The sequence below is a fragment of the Pantherophis guttatus genome, chromosome 6, assembly GCF_059756535.1.
Source record: "Pantherophis guttatus breed Tessera chromosome 6, ASM5975653v1, whole genome shotgun sequence".
Taxonomy (NCBI): domain Eukaryota; kingdom Metazoa; phylum Chordata; class Lepidosauria; order Squamata; family Colubridae; genus Pantherophis; species Pantherophis guttatus.
Window position 1 is genome coordinate 60,986,805 of NC_142068.1, and position 17,731 is coordinate 61,004,535.

Genomic DNA, 17,731 nt, shown 5'->3' on the forward strand with positions numbered 1-17,731 from the left:
TAGTAAAGAAGGTATTTTTAATTTTAGATATTTTAATTTTAGATATTACTGCAAATTACATAATTTCAATCATAGAGTTTTCAAATGTATTACAGCTACAGACATTTTTTAAGTTCAACAGCAAGATCCTGGGGGGTAGGGCGACTGGCTGTACAGCTTACTAAGATTCCTTCAGTTAGAAGTGCTTCAGCTGTTGTTGGACCTATAGCAGCAAACTGAAAAGAGAGCCATGTTATAGGATTTATTTATATCTTTATGGATATAGAACAATAATTAAACTTAAAATAAAACAGAGAAGTGATGGAAAAAAGCAAGATAAAATGCAGTAGAGATATGCTTGCTGCTTTGGCCCTCAAGCCTGATTAAAAAAATGTGTTCAATGAATTTATGGCTTTCAGATCAATTCTGTAGCAGCTATAAAATACTATGTATCAAATTCTGGTGTAAAACTTACCTTAATTTGGGAAATAAAATCACCTGACAACTTCAAAATTTGCTTCAGACAATATTTGACACCAGAAGGACTGAAGAAAATAACACTAGCAGGAACACCCTGTCCAAATAAAAATATTGAGAGGGGGTATTTTCCAATACTCATAGACTTTTATGACTCTTTAAAAAGTTGCTTCAGAAGTTAAAAGTCACCTTCATTCCTAATCTAGGCACATGATTGCAATGGAAATAGCATTGTATTTTGTTTAGCAAAACCACTCTACTACCAGATCAAAGAATGGCCACTTTGAAGCTGGGAAGCACATTCCGCATGTTTAATGTGTGAACTGTGAATGTTGTCATATAATGGTTACCAGAATGCCATAGGAATTCTCCCTCAGTAGCTGGGCAAAATATCTCCAAGGCATTTGCTTAATCTAACCTCTGCCCAGTGGTAACTGTACCAGATAAATAAATGGAAATCAGTAACTTCTGACTCAGAAAACAAAATACCTCTTGTGAGAAGTAATTCGTCAAGGATTCCTGGAGGTCGGGATGTTGACTGGTTTGATAAACAGTAACAGATTCCAACATAATATCTGCAATACGAACAATGAAACTTAGTTGTGATTTAAGTTTATTAAATTGTTTTCAATTCAAACATGAATGGAAATATATTTAAACCAAAATTCATTCTTTTCGTCTACCTAAAATGCAGACAAAGCCAGCTGATCATGAAAGCAAAATTCTTATCAATACTTTAGAGGTGTATTGTCACAGACAGTATACAAATTCTGAATAATTTAAGACACTATGTGGCCATTTAATCTTTATGAAAAGATGTTACCAGAACACTATCAAGGGATATGATCAAAACAGAATAAAAATCCTATGACATATGTATAATACAAATTACACAGATTTGTAAAAGGATTTAAGAATAGTTGGGCAAAGAAATTGCTCATAGAAGAGAAGAAAATGCTAATTCTAACCAAATTCAAAATGTATTCTTTCTAAAGGTACCAGATAAAGGTAAAGTCTCATTAATATATCATCCTTGAAAGAAACAGAGAAATTCAAATCACATAATAAAATGTAATGACTGGACAATCTGTCTCAGAATAGATAATGAAAGCATTTTAGCAATAATAAAATGCCATTAGTTTGGAAGTATTTCTACCTACAGATTATGTGACAATTCATTATGTGAAAATACTCGAAAAGATAGATGTGGAAGGCCCTTGAACAAGCCACATTTCCATAATTCCAAAATTATCCACTAAACAGGCAGCAATAATATTAACTTTAGCTGGATAAAAATGTGCTTCTAAAGGAAGCAGTCATGCCTGATTCAAAATCTGGATTACTATTGATCAAAAGTAACTTCTTAAATGAACAAGGTATTTGGTTAATGAAAACTGTTTTTTTTTTTAAATTAAGTTGAATTATGCTTATGGATGAAAAGTTCTGTTGAAATTCCAGATTATACAGTATTTGAACACAATAAAACATCAGACAGAAGGATTTCTGTCTTTTGGAAGTAAAAAAAAAAGTAAGATTTGAAAAGAGGAATAGAATTATTGAAACAAAGGAATAATTTCGTAGTTAAACCATTTTACCAGTAAACCAAATTACATACTGTATATACTGAATTCTGATGAGGTATAAAGTATATACAGTCTACTCTACAGAACGTTCTCTACTCCATGCTCTGCACCTCAAGCAACTGATTGTGTATGTGGAAGAATCCTAACTATAGAACAAAGGAATATTTTCTAATGTATAATTTTGTGAGGATATATCACAGATTTTTCACTGACTGGATGTTTCCAAGATAGGAAGAAATGTGACACAGTTTGATGGATCTGGAGAATTTGTTTTTGTTTTAGAACAACTAGATTTAGACCACCACCGTGATTAGTTTATTGCCAGCAGATGGTAGTCATAAAGCCTATTTAGGCTTTCCTCTGCTATTTAAAAAAGGATAAAACCAATTAACTGAGCATTATAGGAGTGAGATGACAGACCAATACTCCTTTCCGGTGTCATACATATTGATATAAATGGCACGCTATTAACTTTCTTCCATTTTTTGTGTTGTCCTTAAAAGAATTAATAAGCTGGCCATAATTCAATGTTTTACTTGTCAATGTTGTGAAAACAGGCATCTGTGCAAGATTAATTATGTGTAGGGGGTGACAGAGAAAACACAAGTGAATGTCATCTCAAATATGACCATAAAAACTTGTTTTCAAGATCACTGCCATCATTTTAAAAATAATGAAGCAATTGGCGTATTCGTTATGCCAAAGGAACTTGATTAGCAAACATAAAAAGTGGTTCATCTTTGACAGCTTTCTCTTAAGTGTTTGAGTGACAAGTACACTTCAAAAATAATATAAGCGCTGTCAGGGCTATTACTAAGGGTTGTTTATTGGATTTATCCCCATCTCAATCAACAAACTCAAAGCACTTACAGTAAATTTTATTTATTTGATCTTATGTGTATCCATTTTTCAAGAATTCATGACGACTTACATCATGCTCCCTTCTCTCTCCCCCCCCCCAAAAAAAACCACTAACCTATGTGGTTGGATGGCTACAAAAAGAGTAACTGGCCCAAAATTATTCAGGTATCTTCTATGACTGAAAGTGGATTAGAACTCTGGTCTCCCTGCTCCTACTTAACACCCAAACCCCTATTCTCCCTGGCTGTCCTATAGTAATACGAATACATCAATTATAATAATAATATACCGTATTTTCCGGCGTATAAGACGACTGGGCGTATAAGACGACCCCCTACTTTTCCTGTTAAAATATAGGGTTTGGGCTATACTCGCCGTATAAGACTATCCCTCTTCCAACGCACACCAAATAAAAATTAAAAAAACATCAACTGGCTCACCCACAATGTAAAAGCAGCTGTGCTAGACCCAAAATGGCCCCTGAAACAAGCAGGAACCTCACACAGCCCCAAAAAGCCCCAAAAAACAACTTTCACGCTTTACACACACACAACACAACACAACACAACACAACTGGCTCATCCACAATGTAAAAGTAGCTGTGCTAGACCCAAAATGGCCCCTGCAACAAGCAGGAACTTCACACAGCCACAAAAAGCCCCAAAACCCAACTTTCACACTTTACACACACAAAATTCCACATACAGCTTTGTGAGATTTTGTGTGTTTGTGTAGTTAGAGTGAAACACTACAGAAACACACTAAATCTCAGAAAGCTGCACAAATATTATTTTATTTTATTTTATTTTATTTTTATATGAAAGCTAAATTTAAAACTTCCTAAACTTTAAATGGCTAGGTCTAAAAAAGAACTTAAAAAAAACCCAATTAACTATTTTTTTTTAAAGATCCCAAAGGGGAAAAAAACTTACGTACCCAATAGAACAGGGGTCTCCCACCTTGGCAACTTTAAGACTTGTAGACTTCAACTCCCACAATTCCTCAGCCAGCTTTGTTTTGCTGGCTGAGGAATTCTGGGAGTTGAAGTCCACAACTCCCTGCCTGCTTGGTTGTAGGCAGGGAGTTGCTTGCTGATGGAATGGATTCAGGCAAGCGAAGCAAGGCAAGCAGCTAAGGCAGTGGTTCTCAACCTTCCTAATGCCGCGACCCTTTAATACAGTTCCTCATGTTGTGGTGACCCCCAACGATAAAGTTATTCCTAAAACCATCAAAAATATTTGTTTTCCGATGGTCTTAGGCCAGGGGTCCCCAACCTTTTGGACTTCAGGGACCACCAACTTCATAATTTTAAATTTCGCAGACCACTAATACGAATCCAGTGCCCCGCTTGCTGAAGCACCTGGACTCCCAGTACGGGATGGGGTCCTTCAGGCACTCTCCATCCTCTCTGTCTCTCTCTCTCTCTGTCTCCCACTCTTTCTCTCTCATTCTCTCTTTCTCTCTCTCTCATTTTCGCTTTCTCTCTCTCTCCCTCTCTTTCTTTCTCTCCCACTCTTTCTCATTCTCTCTTTCTCTCTCCCCCTCTCTCATTCTTTCTCTCTCCCCCTCTCTTTCTCATTCTTTCTTTCCCCCACTCTTTCCCTTTCTCTCCCCTCTTTCTCATTCTTTCTCTCTCTCTCCCACTCTTTCTCTCTCATTCTCTTTCTCCCCCCTTTCTCTCTCTCTTTCTCCCACTCTCTTTCTCTCCCCCCCCACTCTCTCTCATTCTCTCTTTCTCTCTGTCCCCCTTTCTCTTTCTCCCTCCCGCTCTTTCTCTTTCTCTCTCATTCTCTTTCTCTCTCCCCCTCTTTCTCTCTCTCCCCACTCTCTCCCTCTCATTCTGATTCTCTCACTCTGATTCTCTTTCATTTTCTCTCCCTCTCTCTCATTCTCTCTCTGATTCTTTGGTTCTCTTTGATTCTGTCTCTTTCTCTGTCTCTCATTCTCTCTCTCTCACTCTCTCTCTCTGATTCTCTCTGTCTCTTTCTCTCATTCTCTTTCATTCTGTCTTTCTCTCTCTTTCATTCTTTGTCTCTTTCTCTCTCTGTCTTATTCTGATTCTCTCTTTCTCTCTCATTCTCTCTCTCTCTCATCTCATGGGCCAGCCAGTGTCTTGGGGCTGAGAGGAAGTCAAGCATCTCCCTGAGAGACTGAGGGCCGGAAGAAGTGTGGGAGCGAAGCACTACTTGAACTTGTGCGGCATGAGCATTCGCCTTGGTATATTTGCGCCAGCCGATGGCCAAGGCAGCCCTCATCTGTCTGCTGAAAGTGCAGCATCAGGATTCTGCCTTGCTATATTTGCGGCGCAAGGCAGCCTTTGTTTCCTGCTGCTTGGGACTCAGAGCGGTAAATAGCGTCTGATCCGGAGAGCTGCTGGATTTTGCTCTCTAATCCGGATGCCAAATCGGCCCCCTGCAAACTCTCGTCTCTCGAGGAGCGCTCCCTGAAGCGGGGCTGGAAACTTTGGTTGGACTGCTTGAGAGGAGAGCTTGCAGGGGGGCGATCTGGTGTCTGCAATGGAGAGCGGCATCCGGCTTTTTCTCTCCGCTGTAAGAGCGCTGTAAGAACGGCAGCCCTCATCTCCTAATGTTTGGGACTCGGAGCGGTAAATGGTGACTGGTCCAGGGAGCAGCTGGATTTTGCAGTCCCAAGCATTAGGAGATGAGGGCTGCCACTCTTACAGCGCTCTTACAGCGGAGAGAAAAAGCCGGATGCCGCTCTCCATTGCAGACATCAGATCGCCCCCCTGCAAGCTCTCCTCTCAAGCAGTCCAACCAAAGTTTCCAGCCCCGCTTCAGGGAGCGCTCCTCGAGAGACGAGAGTTTGCAGGGGGCCGATTTGGCATCCGGATTAGAGAGCAAAATCCAGCAGCTCTCCGGATCAGACGCCATTTACCACTCTGAGTCCCAGGCAGCAGGAAACAAAGGCTGCCTTGCGCCACTCCTGACACAAATATACCAAGGCGGAATGCTGCTGCCATACAAATGAAAGTTGTGCTTCACTCCCACAGCTTCCAGCCATCGCAAACACCGCTTCTTCCCGCTTCTGCCGCCCCCTCCCCCACCGCCACAACAGCACCATTCATTCCGGATGGCGAGGGCTGCGCTCGTTTTTCTGTATTGCACCACCTGCAAAACCCCTGTGAAAGGGTTGTTTGACCCCCCCAACCACTGAGCTAAGGTAAGCAAGCCAGGAAAATGCGCTGCGCACTCCCACCCTTTGCCTGCGAGCCCGGACGCTGATCCGGACGGCTGCAGAACGAACTGGGCACCGGCTGTCATGTCTTTTCTGCTGTGCGGGGTTCGGCACCTGGGCTCCCGGGGTTTAAGCCTCTGGGCCAGCCCGTGCTGCTCCAGGATGTTCACTTCGGGCTCCTTGGAATCGCTGCCGGGCAGTTCTTCCCGTTGGGGCGATGGTGGGTGGCAGCGATCGGCGTCGCTTGGACTGCGGGAGCCACGGCGGACTCCTTCCCCACGAGGTATTGCTCTGCATTTCACCACCTCTTCCAGGCTCGCAGCCACCCACCATCGCCCCAACGGGAAGAACCACCCAGCAGCGATTCCAAGGAGCCTGAAGCTAACATCCTGGAGCAGCACGGGCTGGCCCGGAGGCTTAAACCCCGGGAGCATAGGTGCCGAACCCCGCACAGCAGAAAAGACATGACAGCCGGTGCCCAGTTCGTTCTGCAGCCGTCCGGATCGGCGCCAAGCCAGGAAAATGCGCTGCGCACTCCCACCCTTTGCCTGCGAGCCCGGACGCTGATCCGGATGGCTGCAGAAGGAACTGGGCACCGGCTGTCATGTCTTTTCTGCTGTGCGGGGTTCGGCATCTGGGCTCCCAGGGTTTAAGCCTCTGGGCCAGCCCGTGCTGCTCCAGGATGTTCGCTTCGGGCTCCTTGGAATCGCTGCCGGGCGGTTCTTCCCGTTGGGGCGATGGTGGGTGGCTGCGATCAGCGTCGATCGCTGCGCACTCCCACCCTTCGCCTGCGAGCCCAGGTGCCGATCTTCTTGGACTGCGGGAGCCACGGCGGTGCTGGCCGGGCTGGGTCTGGTGCGGTGGGCGGAGATGAAGGAGCAGCCTCGGCGGCAGCAGCAGCAGCAATTACAACGGGAAAAGCCGTGGGGAAAGGAGGACGAGGAAGATCTGGCAAGGCGGTGTGAGCACTTCATGGCTCCTCCGGTGAGCGGATTGCGAGAGCTGCGCGACTGGGGCGGAGACATGCGAAGTCGCATGGAGCTTCTCATAATGGAGACGCAGAGCCAGGTGTGCAAGGCGCTGGCCCAGGTCGACCGCGCCGCCGCTTTCACCGTGGACTGCTGGGAAAGGAAGGAAGGTGACCCGAATTCCGGGGTAGAGTGGGGACGCGTTCCTTTCTCGTGGGCCGCGCACTGCCTGGCACCTCTTGTAGGTTGGAACTAATTCAGAGTACAGCTTCCCCTCAATGTTGCCGGCGCTCCCAAAGTGTCATCAGTCAGCGCCAGCAACTCAGATTCGGGTACCCGGCGTATAAGACGACCCCCGACTTTTGAGATGATTTTCCTGGGTTAAAAAGTCGTCTTATACGCCGGAAAATACGGTAAGATAAATTAATAACATTATAGTAACATTAAATTAAAATGGCACCAATCAGTGAATTTCCAGCCAAGTCCTTGCCAGCTTCCAGAAATCTGTATGAGGGGGGGCGTTGTTATTTCCAAAGAGGCAGCCCTCAGAGAGAATGCCTGCCCTCAGGCCCACTTCTATGTACCTCCCAACAGATGAAGTCCCTTAGCAAATACTGTCTCCCTATGCTGGCCAGGTGAATAGAAGCTTTTTGGAAAAAGGATACTCCTTATATTTTTTGCATAGGAACTTGGGAAAGTATCATAGTTCAGTTCGGAGCATTGGTCTATCCTAGCCAGGAATTAATTTTTTTTTGCATTAATTTTTTATTTTATTTCCAAAGTTAAAATACAAACTCCAAAAAAAAGAAGAACAAAGAAAAAAATTCCAGGCTTTGTTCCTAGCCAGGATTTTTTGACCTTACTGATACAAGCTCCTCAAGGTATCTGGCAGGATTTTCTTCCACCTCTATGTGGAGATGCTAAGGATTGAACATGAGTTTTTCAGCATTTATTCTACAATGAACTGCATTCTGAACTTATTTATTTAATGTATATAGTTGCCCATTTGCTGGGTGACTCTTAAGTTTCCTAGAAGACATGTCAGTCTTATAAGATCTTCTGAGTCAAGATGTTATTTCACATGTTTTAAACAATTGGGGCTTTGTTTAGTTTTTTTCATTGCACTTTCATTGGAGTGAGGTGACATTACTGAGATTAGATTGCACAGTAATATACAAACCATAGCTATGTCTTGTCTGTAAGCAGATCAGTTCATTACATAGAACGAGAAATGGAGAACAACAGTTGCTCATCTCTAACTGTAGTTCTAGTGGCATCTATGAATCACACATATTGTTATTCCAGACATTGTTAGAACATTCTAGAGCTCAGCTGCATTTTAGCAGGCTCACAAGAGTCCCATCCACTGCACACTTGGATACTTAGTGTAGTTTTTTAAGATCCGCCCAGAACAGACATTGTGACTAGAAGATATAGTATTTTTTTAAAATGGAGTTGAAATCAAGTATATGAAAGTCAAGGTAATTAGGCAATTTCCAAGCTTTAGATAATGTTAATTGCAGCAGTGTAGAAGATCATTCTGACAAGACTGACTTAAGGCCCCATCAGGCTTCTCTGTGCTTATGGGGTCCAGAGTGGCCAATTCCTCTGCTTTCACTCTATTGATACTACTGGCCTCCACATTTTTATGAAGTTTCAGAAAATCTGGAATAGGTGCGGAGAAAGACAATGTCAATGACCAAAGGATTATTATAAAGAAACAGGACAATGGATAGCTCAGCCTTGAAAAAGAAGACAGAGGAGAATATGACAGTACTTTCTAAATACCTACAGGGACCATCATACAGAAAAAATTGTTATCTAGCAGCCCAGAAACTAGAACACAGGTGTCAAACTGGTGACGTCATGTTGTCATCACGTGATGTATTATGACTTTTTTCTCCTTCGCTAAACCTGGGATGGGCATGGTCAACATGTGACACATCCAGGCCACAGGCCGCCAGTTTGACAACCCTGATCTAGAATATCAGATAATAATCTTATGTTACAGAAAGGCAGATTCTGAAAAAAAAAATATTAAGAAGCCTGAGAGTAAAAATGAGGTAGCAGAACTAATCACTGAGGGAGATAGTGAATTCCCTTAACTAGATCTATGCAAGCAGAGTTTAGAGAGCCATCTGTAGGGAGAAGTTTCAATTTTAATTCCTGCACCATGGAATATTGCATATTGTAAAACTTTTTCCAACTCTTCGAGGTCTATAATTTATTATTTTTTTAATCCCACCTTTATTATTTTCTATAAATAACTCAAGGTGGCAAACATACCTAAGCTCCTTACTACCTTCCCCACAACAATAACAATGTGTGGCGAGTTGGGTTAGTTTAACAATCATCATCTTACTCCCTCTGAGCTTCTTGGAGTAGAAAACTACTGCTCAAAAGTATGTTTTATATCAAACCTTTGTCCTTGAGCATTGTTGGAAGTGTTTCCCTTTTCAGAGCACCACATGGAAAAAGAAGAGGCAATGAATTGGATGGCTCCCCTGTTTAAGAAATAAAAAGGGATTTAATTCAGAATGGCATTTTAAGCACAAGCAGCACAAAGCAATGCTTTAAAATGGCCACTCTAAAACACTGTAAGAACTGCAATGTATTTGACTTGTATGCCTACAATGGCTCAAAACATTTAATGCTTAAAACTAAACACACATCCCATAGATAGAAGCTATTTAGCATGTAAATTAAAAAGGAATCCATTGCCGAGTTATAGATATTTGCCTAAAAAGATCTGGCAAAAAGATTAATTGCCTTGCTATTCTTGTGCTATTCAACAGAGCTAGGAGCACAATGCTTCCAAACATTTTAATACATTTTCTCCTCCCATTCTGCCATTTGGCATTCTTCAGACTTCACATATAGGCACAGATGTAGAAAGTTAAAGACTCAATTCAGCAAGATAAATTTGTCTTCTACACAAAAGGAAAGGTCAGGATAGTTACAGGAAGGAACAGTTTGCTTTGAAAAGAGCTCCCAATTCTAATTGGTGTTTCTGTTGTTATTGACTGCAGCCAACATCCTTTTTAACCTTAGGACAGACTGTTAATTGGAATTATATCTATCACTTTCTCATCTTTCAAGATGATATTCCTGTAATTACTAGTTCTGCTGAAACAAATACTGTTTGAAGATTAGCGAAGAGGGATTTTTTTTAAAAAAAGAAAAATAGTTCTTTGCTTATTCACTTCCATGACAGTTTTTCCTAACATTTTCTCATTAATTTTAATATTCACACAAACCATACCTACAGGCTTAGGAACATTAAAAATGGCTAGATTGCAGGTAGCAGCTATCATCATTAATTCTTGTGTTTTGGATATTCAGATATACATGCCAACACTTTGCAGCCAGAATGGTGCCACTCATGTAAAGACAGCAGATAGCAGTGAGGGGTTTTTCCCCGAAGTGCAAACTTAGTTTCAGTACAAATAAACATTTAGGAAAGAAAAATGAAAGATAAAATTAGGCCCATGGATTATTTTATGGTAATAGTTGGAACAGAAAATTTGGAAGGAAGAATGAAATGTAAGAGGTACTGAAGATATCCTGAAAAGAATCATTTGATTGAGTTGGGCAGCTATAGAATGAATGAATGAATGAATGAATGAATGAATGAATGAATGAATGAATGAATGAATAAGGCAGATAGGGGCAAAAGATTGGCAACGTTTGGTGCAGTTTATCTGCTATATAAAAAGGAAATTCTTTTTTTTTTCATTTTTTTGATCCTCACATAGCCAAAAATGGCATCAGCTAGACAAAAATGAGAGATGTCAGCAGACATCTTTAGGGGGGAAAACTTTGGGAGTCAACCCAAAGGAGGCCTAAGCACACCCATGAACATTGTAAGGAGAGGAAATGGAATACTTTGTTTTTATTAGGTTCTAGCCTGCACATTGTGGTCGTTATGTCGTGACCATTGTAAATTGAGTCAGTCATGTGACTGACCTTTTTAAATGGGGATTGTTAAGTCAACAGTGTGGTGAAAAAATGAATGCCATTGTCACTAAGCAAACCCACTGCAGTTCCCAACTTCAGTATGGTGCGGTTTTGCTGAATATCGGAAGTAACTGATTTTCAACAAAACTGTTATAAAACATAGTCACATGACCACAGGACCCTGAAAATGGCCATAAATATGACTGTGTTGCCAAGCGCCTGAAATGCAGTCAGGTGACCTCACAGACTGATATGAACAAGGCTTGGATGTGAACATCAACTGGTAATTTCCAATATGGGCTGGTCCCATCCCAGTGGTGTTCTGTATCTCCAGCAAGAGTGCAATTATCATGTCTCATTTGCTTGTGGTGCCCTTATAATTGTAGGGGATTTAAAGACAAGTAAAGACCTTTTGATTTTGTTAAAACCTGCCTTTTTATTAGCATCCTAAAGCATCACTTGCTTCGTAAGAGCAAACAGTGTCTCCAATTCAGAGATGTAGATATTTCTGTCAGATTTGTATCCTTTTGCTTACCAGACCTATTTTAAAAAATGGTTGAGATACTTACTTTAAACATTATAAAATAATTTTGCCTTTGAAGATTCCTAATTGAACAAAATTGAATAATCAATGGATGGACCTTATTAAGATCTAATCATTTTCATCAGAATAACCTTATGTTTTATTAGGCACCACAGAGATGTCAGTAACATGAAGCCAAAAAAAAAAAAAAAAAACCTGAGGCAAAATGCAGAGATAAAAGGAAAATACATTAACATCGCTGCTTCTGAAGGCTTAAGCCAATGTGATTCCTGAGAAGAAAAGTTAATCCTTTTAAATTGGTTTAGAACAAAAGAATAACATTTTGATAGCAGTAGACAATTTAACAAGGGCAGATCGTATAATGTTTTCTTTCTGTATAACCACCTATGTGTGGCATTAACATTGTAAAAAACCTGCAAGGTTTATCTTGGGAAAAAGACAAATATTGATGCTACCTATTTAATTAAGGGAGCAACTAACCTTTTTAGCACAATAGATCAGCCAAAGTCAATACCAAAGACAAAGCTACTTGAATAACAGCAACTGTCCTGGATCCAAACTAATATAATTCTATTTTGGCCCAATGCAACTCAGTGAGATAATTTAAGTCTTAAGTCTTTATATATTCAAACAATTGTAGAACTAAAGTGCTGTATGAATGATGTATTTTAAATTTTCTACTATCAAATACCTTTGTTTTAATTAACATGTAGTTCTTGTGTTTTCATAAAAATTTTAGGAGAAATTGAAATAAAAATTAAAGGAGGAATTGGCATGCTGTAAAATGAGGCACCCAGCTTTAACCTTAACTTACACAATATATCCACATGCTTAGTACAGCTGCAGAGCCAATAGAAGTTTTTTTTTAAAAAAACAAAATAATCAGTGACTATAGCTCATGCATTGTATGAAAGTAGATTGGCTCGGTAAAAAGAAAAAGACATCTCAAGAGTTGTAGAAAGTGTTATAGGAAATCAGAAAGGCTAGCAAGGAAAATAACAAGACAGGATTACTTCTGGTAAATGGTTGCTCTGACACTGGCCAATACCCACTGTGTTGGTTATTACATAAATAACACCCCCATAACAGCCATTTTGGGAAGTGCTTTAACTGACATGCCCTCAAAATGCCAAAGGTGACATATGGTCTAAAAAGTTATTTTTGCCATAGACAAAAAGAAACTAATCCCTCTCTTAGCAAAATAGGAGAAAATCATGCTACAGCATCCAACAGCAAATAGACTACAGGACTTCTCTTTCTTGCAAATGTTTTGTCAAGAGAAGATTAGAGACCTCCAGACTTCCAGACCTAACCCACAATCAGGACACCACACACTTAAAGTTCCAAGACGTTTGTTAAGGTGGATTTTCGGCACACAGTGAGTCTGAAAAATAAGGACTAAAAATAAGGACTAAAGTTTGCGTTAGGAGCCTCTGCCTCCCAGCACCTTTTGAAGGCTGGAGCCATGCCCTTCCACTTCCAGAGCAGCCAACCACCCAGCAGGCCCAATCAGCTTATCGTCGGGCCGCCGGCAGTCGATCAACAGCCTGTTGGCCGGCTTGCAGGCAATCATGATCAATTGATCGTCGGCCAGCTTGCATTGGCCTGGATCAGCTGTTTGTCGGCTTCATGTTGCTTGCCACTTGGCCGCTTGCAGCTTCAGGGTTTGACAGACGGTCTTCCCACCACCCACCTCCTGTGCTGCGGTCCCTCCCCCCAGATATGGCAAACCCCAGGCCGAGGTTTGACACTTTAATTCTATGAAGAAGCAGGCTTCCCCGCTCCAAACTAACACTACATTTTAGCATTTATATTTCTGTTATGAAATGCCACAGGATGCTATTTTTTGCTATTGCTCTTGATACATATTTCAAGTATAATGAGAAGTTTTTGGAACTGCTTTCATTGTTACCCAGGGGAGAAAACATTGTGTATTTTATGTAGATCATAAAATTAGATCATTGTAACAAATACATATTGAAGATGATAAAGTCATACACCTGTCATTGAAACTTATGTTTCCACTTACGGGAGCAAATGAATCCCGCTAGTTTTTCAGCATTTCCACAATCTTCTCCTTGTGGTTTGAGACCTATTTCAGTTACTGAAGGAAGAGGAAGAGGAGGAGGAAGAGGAGGAGACAAGATAAAGCAGTAAAGAAAATGAAGGCTTATTTTACAATCGTTTAAAGGTAGAATTTTGTTTTTAAATTATCATATGCAATCCAGAGACTTGATCAACTATGGAGGCATAAGAAAATTGTGTAGCAACATGGTTAAATCACATTAGTTGTTATCCTAATTCTGGTAACCAGATCACTGTAATTAGGCAAAAGATTACTTTTTTTACATGTAGTATGAATAAAAATATGTTAGCATTATACTTTGCTGAAAAACATGGCTGCTGCCTCATCTATTTGGTTCCTAATATTATTTTTGTAGTAACTTAGCCTCTCTGTAGAGTACAATCATTACAAAAACCATAGCAGGTTTACAATCTAGGAAGACAATGAAAATATGAGATTATATTGCTACAAAAGAGAACATTTTCAGATGATACTTAAAGTCAGGCTGAGTTAAATATTTCATGCACACAAATAGCCATAGCTTCAGTGGAATTGAAGGGGGGAAATATTTGAGGGCTTTTAAGGAGTGGATATATTCAATGTATTTTTAAAGCTGAAATTTCAGACAGACAATAATTTTTTACTTGCCTTGCCTTTAAAAACAGAAACTGTTTTGTCTTTTAGTATAGAATGCCAATGCTGAAACTCAAAATGCAGCAATCAGATTAAACTGCCTAGTGTGAAGTTTATTAACAATGTTTAGCAAGGACGAACAAACAAAAAACACCAATCAAATGTTCCACTTTTCTAAGCAACTTCCTTTATTGTTCCTCACCTATAGGCAACAATCTTGCCAAACGAAAGCAGACTACTTGCCCCATAAAAGCATGTACTCTGGGAACTAGGGAAGAAACTGTCTCAACTCTCTTCTTCCATGCAAACTAAACTGCACTGTCATTTGTCTTCTCAAATGCACTCCCTCAATCCTGGGAATCTGACAACATCAGGTGAATAAATGTCCAAAAATCATTTTCTAATGCTAGAATAATTGTAAAGTAGTTTCTATATGTCTAATACTGGGGACATGTACTTCATACATAACAATGTATTTTCTCCTCTAATACATCCTGACAAATAAGTAAGGCATCAAATGGTCAGACTGCTCATACTTATATGAGCAGTCTGACCACTTTGATGCCTTACTTATTTGTTAGATCTAAACCCCACCTTTCTTTCAAGAGCTCAATGTGACTTCCATTTGATCCCCATAAGAGCAGCCTTGTAAAGTATCCTAGATTAAGGGAAAGTGACTGTCCCTAAAATACCCAGCAATATTTCCTTCTGGGAGACTCCAGCCCTGGATTGCTGCCCTAGAGTTTTAGATAAACTGACTGAATCCTTGATCTGCCAGAGAGGATTAAGGAGCAAAGAGTAAGACAATAGATTTGCTAATCTTGTTTTAACTTTTTGTCCTGCAGCCAAAATAGAGTTTATCTGTTAAAAGGCATGATGTATACTTGTCTTAAATGTTTTTATATGAATGTAAAAAGATGTCTTACCTAATCCAGCAGTAGCTTTCCCTACCACATAAACAGGTTTAGTATTCCATTTTTCTCTTAGATAGTTCTTCCAAGCTAAAAATGAAACAATGCATCTTTCACATTTCATGCTATTTAAGCCATAAGCATTGGTGACAAACCACAATAGGTGGATTCAAATAATCCACTAAAGTAAAACCATGCAAACAACATTACGCTCACCTTCTTTTTTACAACTATCCATTAGGAATAATTTAACAGCTTCTACTGCTCTTGGACTGGTAAAAATTAGTCCACGGTATTGATCAGGATGAAAAAGCTATTTGTTGAAGAGAGAAAAAAAAAATAAGTAAAATATTAACAGAATATTCACCATCAAGAAATCTTAAAAAGCAAAGTGTTAGTTTCAGTATTATTTTCATCAAAATCTCAATACATGTAAAAGCACTAAAATTTGCCATTTTAAGAAATAATAGGATCCCATTATATCAAATCTTGAAAAGTTTATTGTGTCAATCTGAGTGTCAATTCTGAAGCGAACCTGGATGAAGCCATCTTGTACTGCCTCATAGTTGCCACGAAGCCAGAAAGGGGAAAGGGAGGGGGGAAGTAGATAGTCAAGCTCCAGTCAAAACAAAATGCTTTCTTGTGGGAATCAAGGTCATTGAAACAGGTTGCCGTTGAAAATGGAGAAGAGCCATGCTTCCGGTTTGGCATCACGGCAATGCAGTCAGGGAAATGGTGGGGCTGATGATCCTCGCCAAAACCCCAACTGGCTAACCGCCACTGACAGGTCTGCGGACCTACTCTGTCCTGAAGGGACAGGGGGAAAAGAGAGGGACTTCTTGGGCGGCCGAGAGGAACGGGCAAGTTCCTTGGAGGCCGGAGGCAACCCTCTAAGTCAGATGGCGGTTGCCTCAAGATTGCGACAAATTGGGACAAGCAAAGTGCAGTAGGAAGGAAGAAAGGACAATGTGCTTTGGAGCCAGGTGAGTGACACCAACCCAGGCGAGAAACAACGTGTAAATAAGGATATTTACAAATAAGATCCCCAGCCTTACCTAGCGGCTGAAGATCTGAGGGGCTTGAAGATTTTGTAAAATAAGGAAAGAAGTTAAAGACCCTTTAAGAACTTTATTTCACCACTGATTGATTGGAATGAACTGCTTATTAACTAAATAGAGCTGGATATTTGAACCTTGTTAAAACCGAAATGAATTTGAAAAGAGAAAAGTGATAATTAAGGAGTTGCCATCTCTAAAAGCCAGACAAAGAGATCAAACAGATTGTTCCATAAATGTTTCAAAATGGCGATTGAAGCTGTGACTAAGTGAAAGTGTTGATTGCGGAAACTTGTTTTTTCCTGAAAAGAACCTATTTGACTTGTTACATATTGTGGATTACTTTGAAAAGAACTATGATTTTTTGAACTTTGGAGATTCCTATTCTGTCGTTTAATGGCTTTACAAAGAAAGAAGAAATACAATGACTAATAAACTTTTAACTAACTGGCGCAGCAACAAAAGGCTTGGCGCAAGAACAGAAGTGGAGAAGCTGATGTTTTACTGGAAACAGACTTTATAATAGAATTAAAAAGGATATGCAGAGTTTTAAGCGTGGAAGTATTGACTTTGAATTGAAATGCTTATGGACAGATAAGGAAACGAAGAAGCAAAATAGATAAATCAGATAGCAATGTTTGAATTTAATTTGTATGGGCCAAATTATTTAATGTGCTTTTACACTGTTTTTTAAATTTTGTATTATGTGTGTTTTATCTTTTGGCTGTTCACTGCCCTGAGTCCTTCGGGAGTAGGGCGGTATATAAATTCAAAATAAAGTAAAGTAAAAAAAGTTCTGTTGTAACTATAAATGGTTGCTAAATGAAATGTCATTAAGTCGAAGACTACCTGTATTTAAAGTTTTGTCCTCACTTCAGAAATGCTGAACATGGTGCTCATTGTTGTATTGTAAGTTAAAATATCCCAATTATAAACTATTTTAGTCTAGTTTCATTCTCTTCCTCCTCAACCCTCACTTTCGATGGTCTTGATGGTAAGCTTGTTTCAGAGATTTAGAATGCAAATTTATACTAATATAAGTTGGAAGCAACTTGCTCTTTATAACCAGCGGGAGAAACTTCCAAATTAACATAAAATAAATATACTAAATGAAATTCAATGCATATGCTATAACCTTTTAAAATTGTTTTCAATCTGATTGCTGTTTTTTAATAAATGTGAGCTACCCAGAGATGTAGACGAGTGGGCAGACATATAGATTGAATGAATAAATAAATTTCAAATTAAGACGTTCTTAGGTTTATAATTTGTTCTGACCACCAAAATTAGATGTGGTCACAGTACTTCAACTCCATGATAGTAATTACCCCTCTCTCAGAATATTAGAACATTAAAGTTAATTGCAGAGCACCAATAAAAAGGGAGTCATTCTTCATGCAAAGAATAGAATTTGCTGCTATGAAAGATGCAAGCCACTAAATGATTTTAAAACATGAGTGACAATACACATTGGTGAACGATGGACCTAATGCAGCCATCAAC

At 39.9% G+C, this 17,731-nt stretch overlaps 1 protein-coding gene across 3 annotated transcripts in view; it reads right to left on the reverse strand.

The window, feature by feature from the left end:
- The window catches only part of UROS (uroporphyrinogen III synthase), a 26,263-nt gene continuing 8,532 nt past the window's right edge, over nt 1-17,731 (reverse strand). For 2 of the 3 annotated variants that reach the window (XM_034436436.3, XM_034436437.3), the window contains exons 4-10: nt 15,390-15,486; nt 15,189-15,263; nt 13,594-13,668; nt 9,484-9,567; nt 946-1,031; nt 455-553; nt 1-215 (exon numbers count right to left, since the gene is read on the reverse strand). In XM_034436436.3, the coding sequence (XP_034292327.1) occupies nt 96-215; nt 455-553; nt 946-1,031; nt 9,484-9,567; nt 13,594-13,668; nt 15,189-15,263; nt 15,390-15,486 (636 nt within the window). In that variant the 3' untranslated portion in view covers nt 1-95. The remainder of the gene's footprint in view (nt 216-454; nt 554-945; nt 1,032-9,483; nt 9,568-13,593; nt 13,669-15,188; nt 15,264-15,389; nt 15,487-17,731) is intronic. The other variant, XM_034436438.3, reaches the window with a different exon arrangement.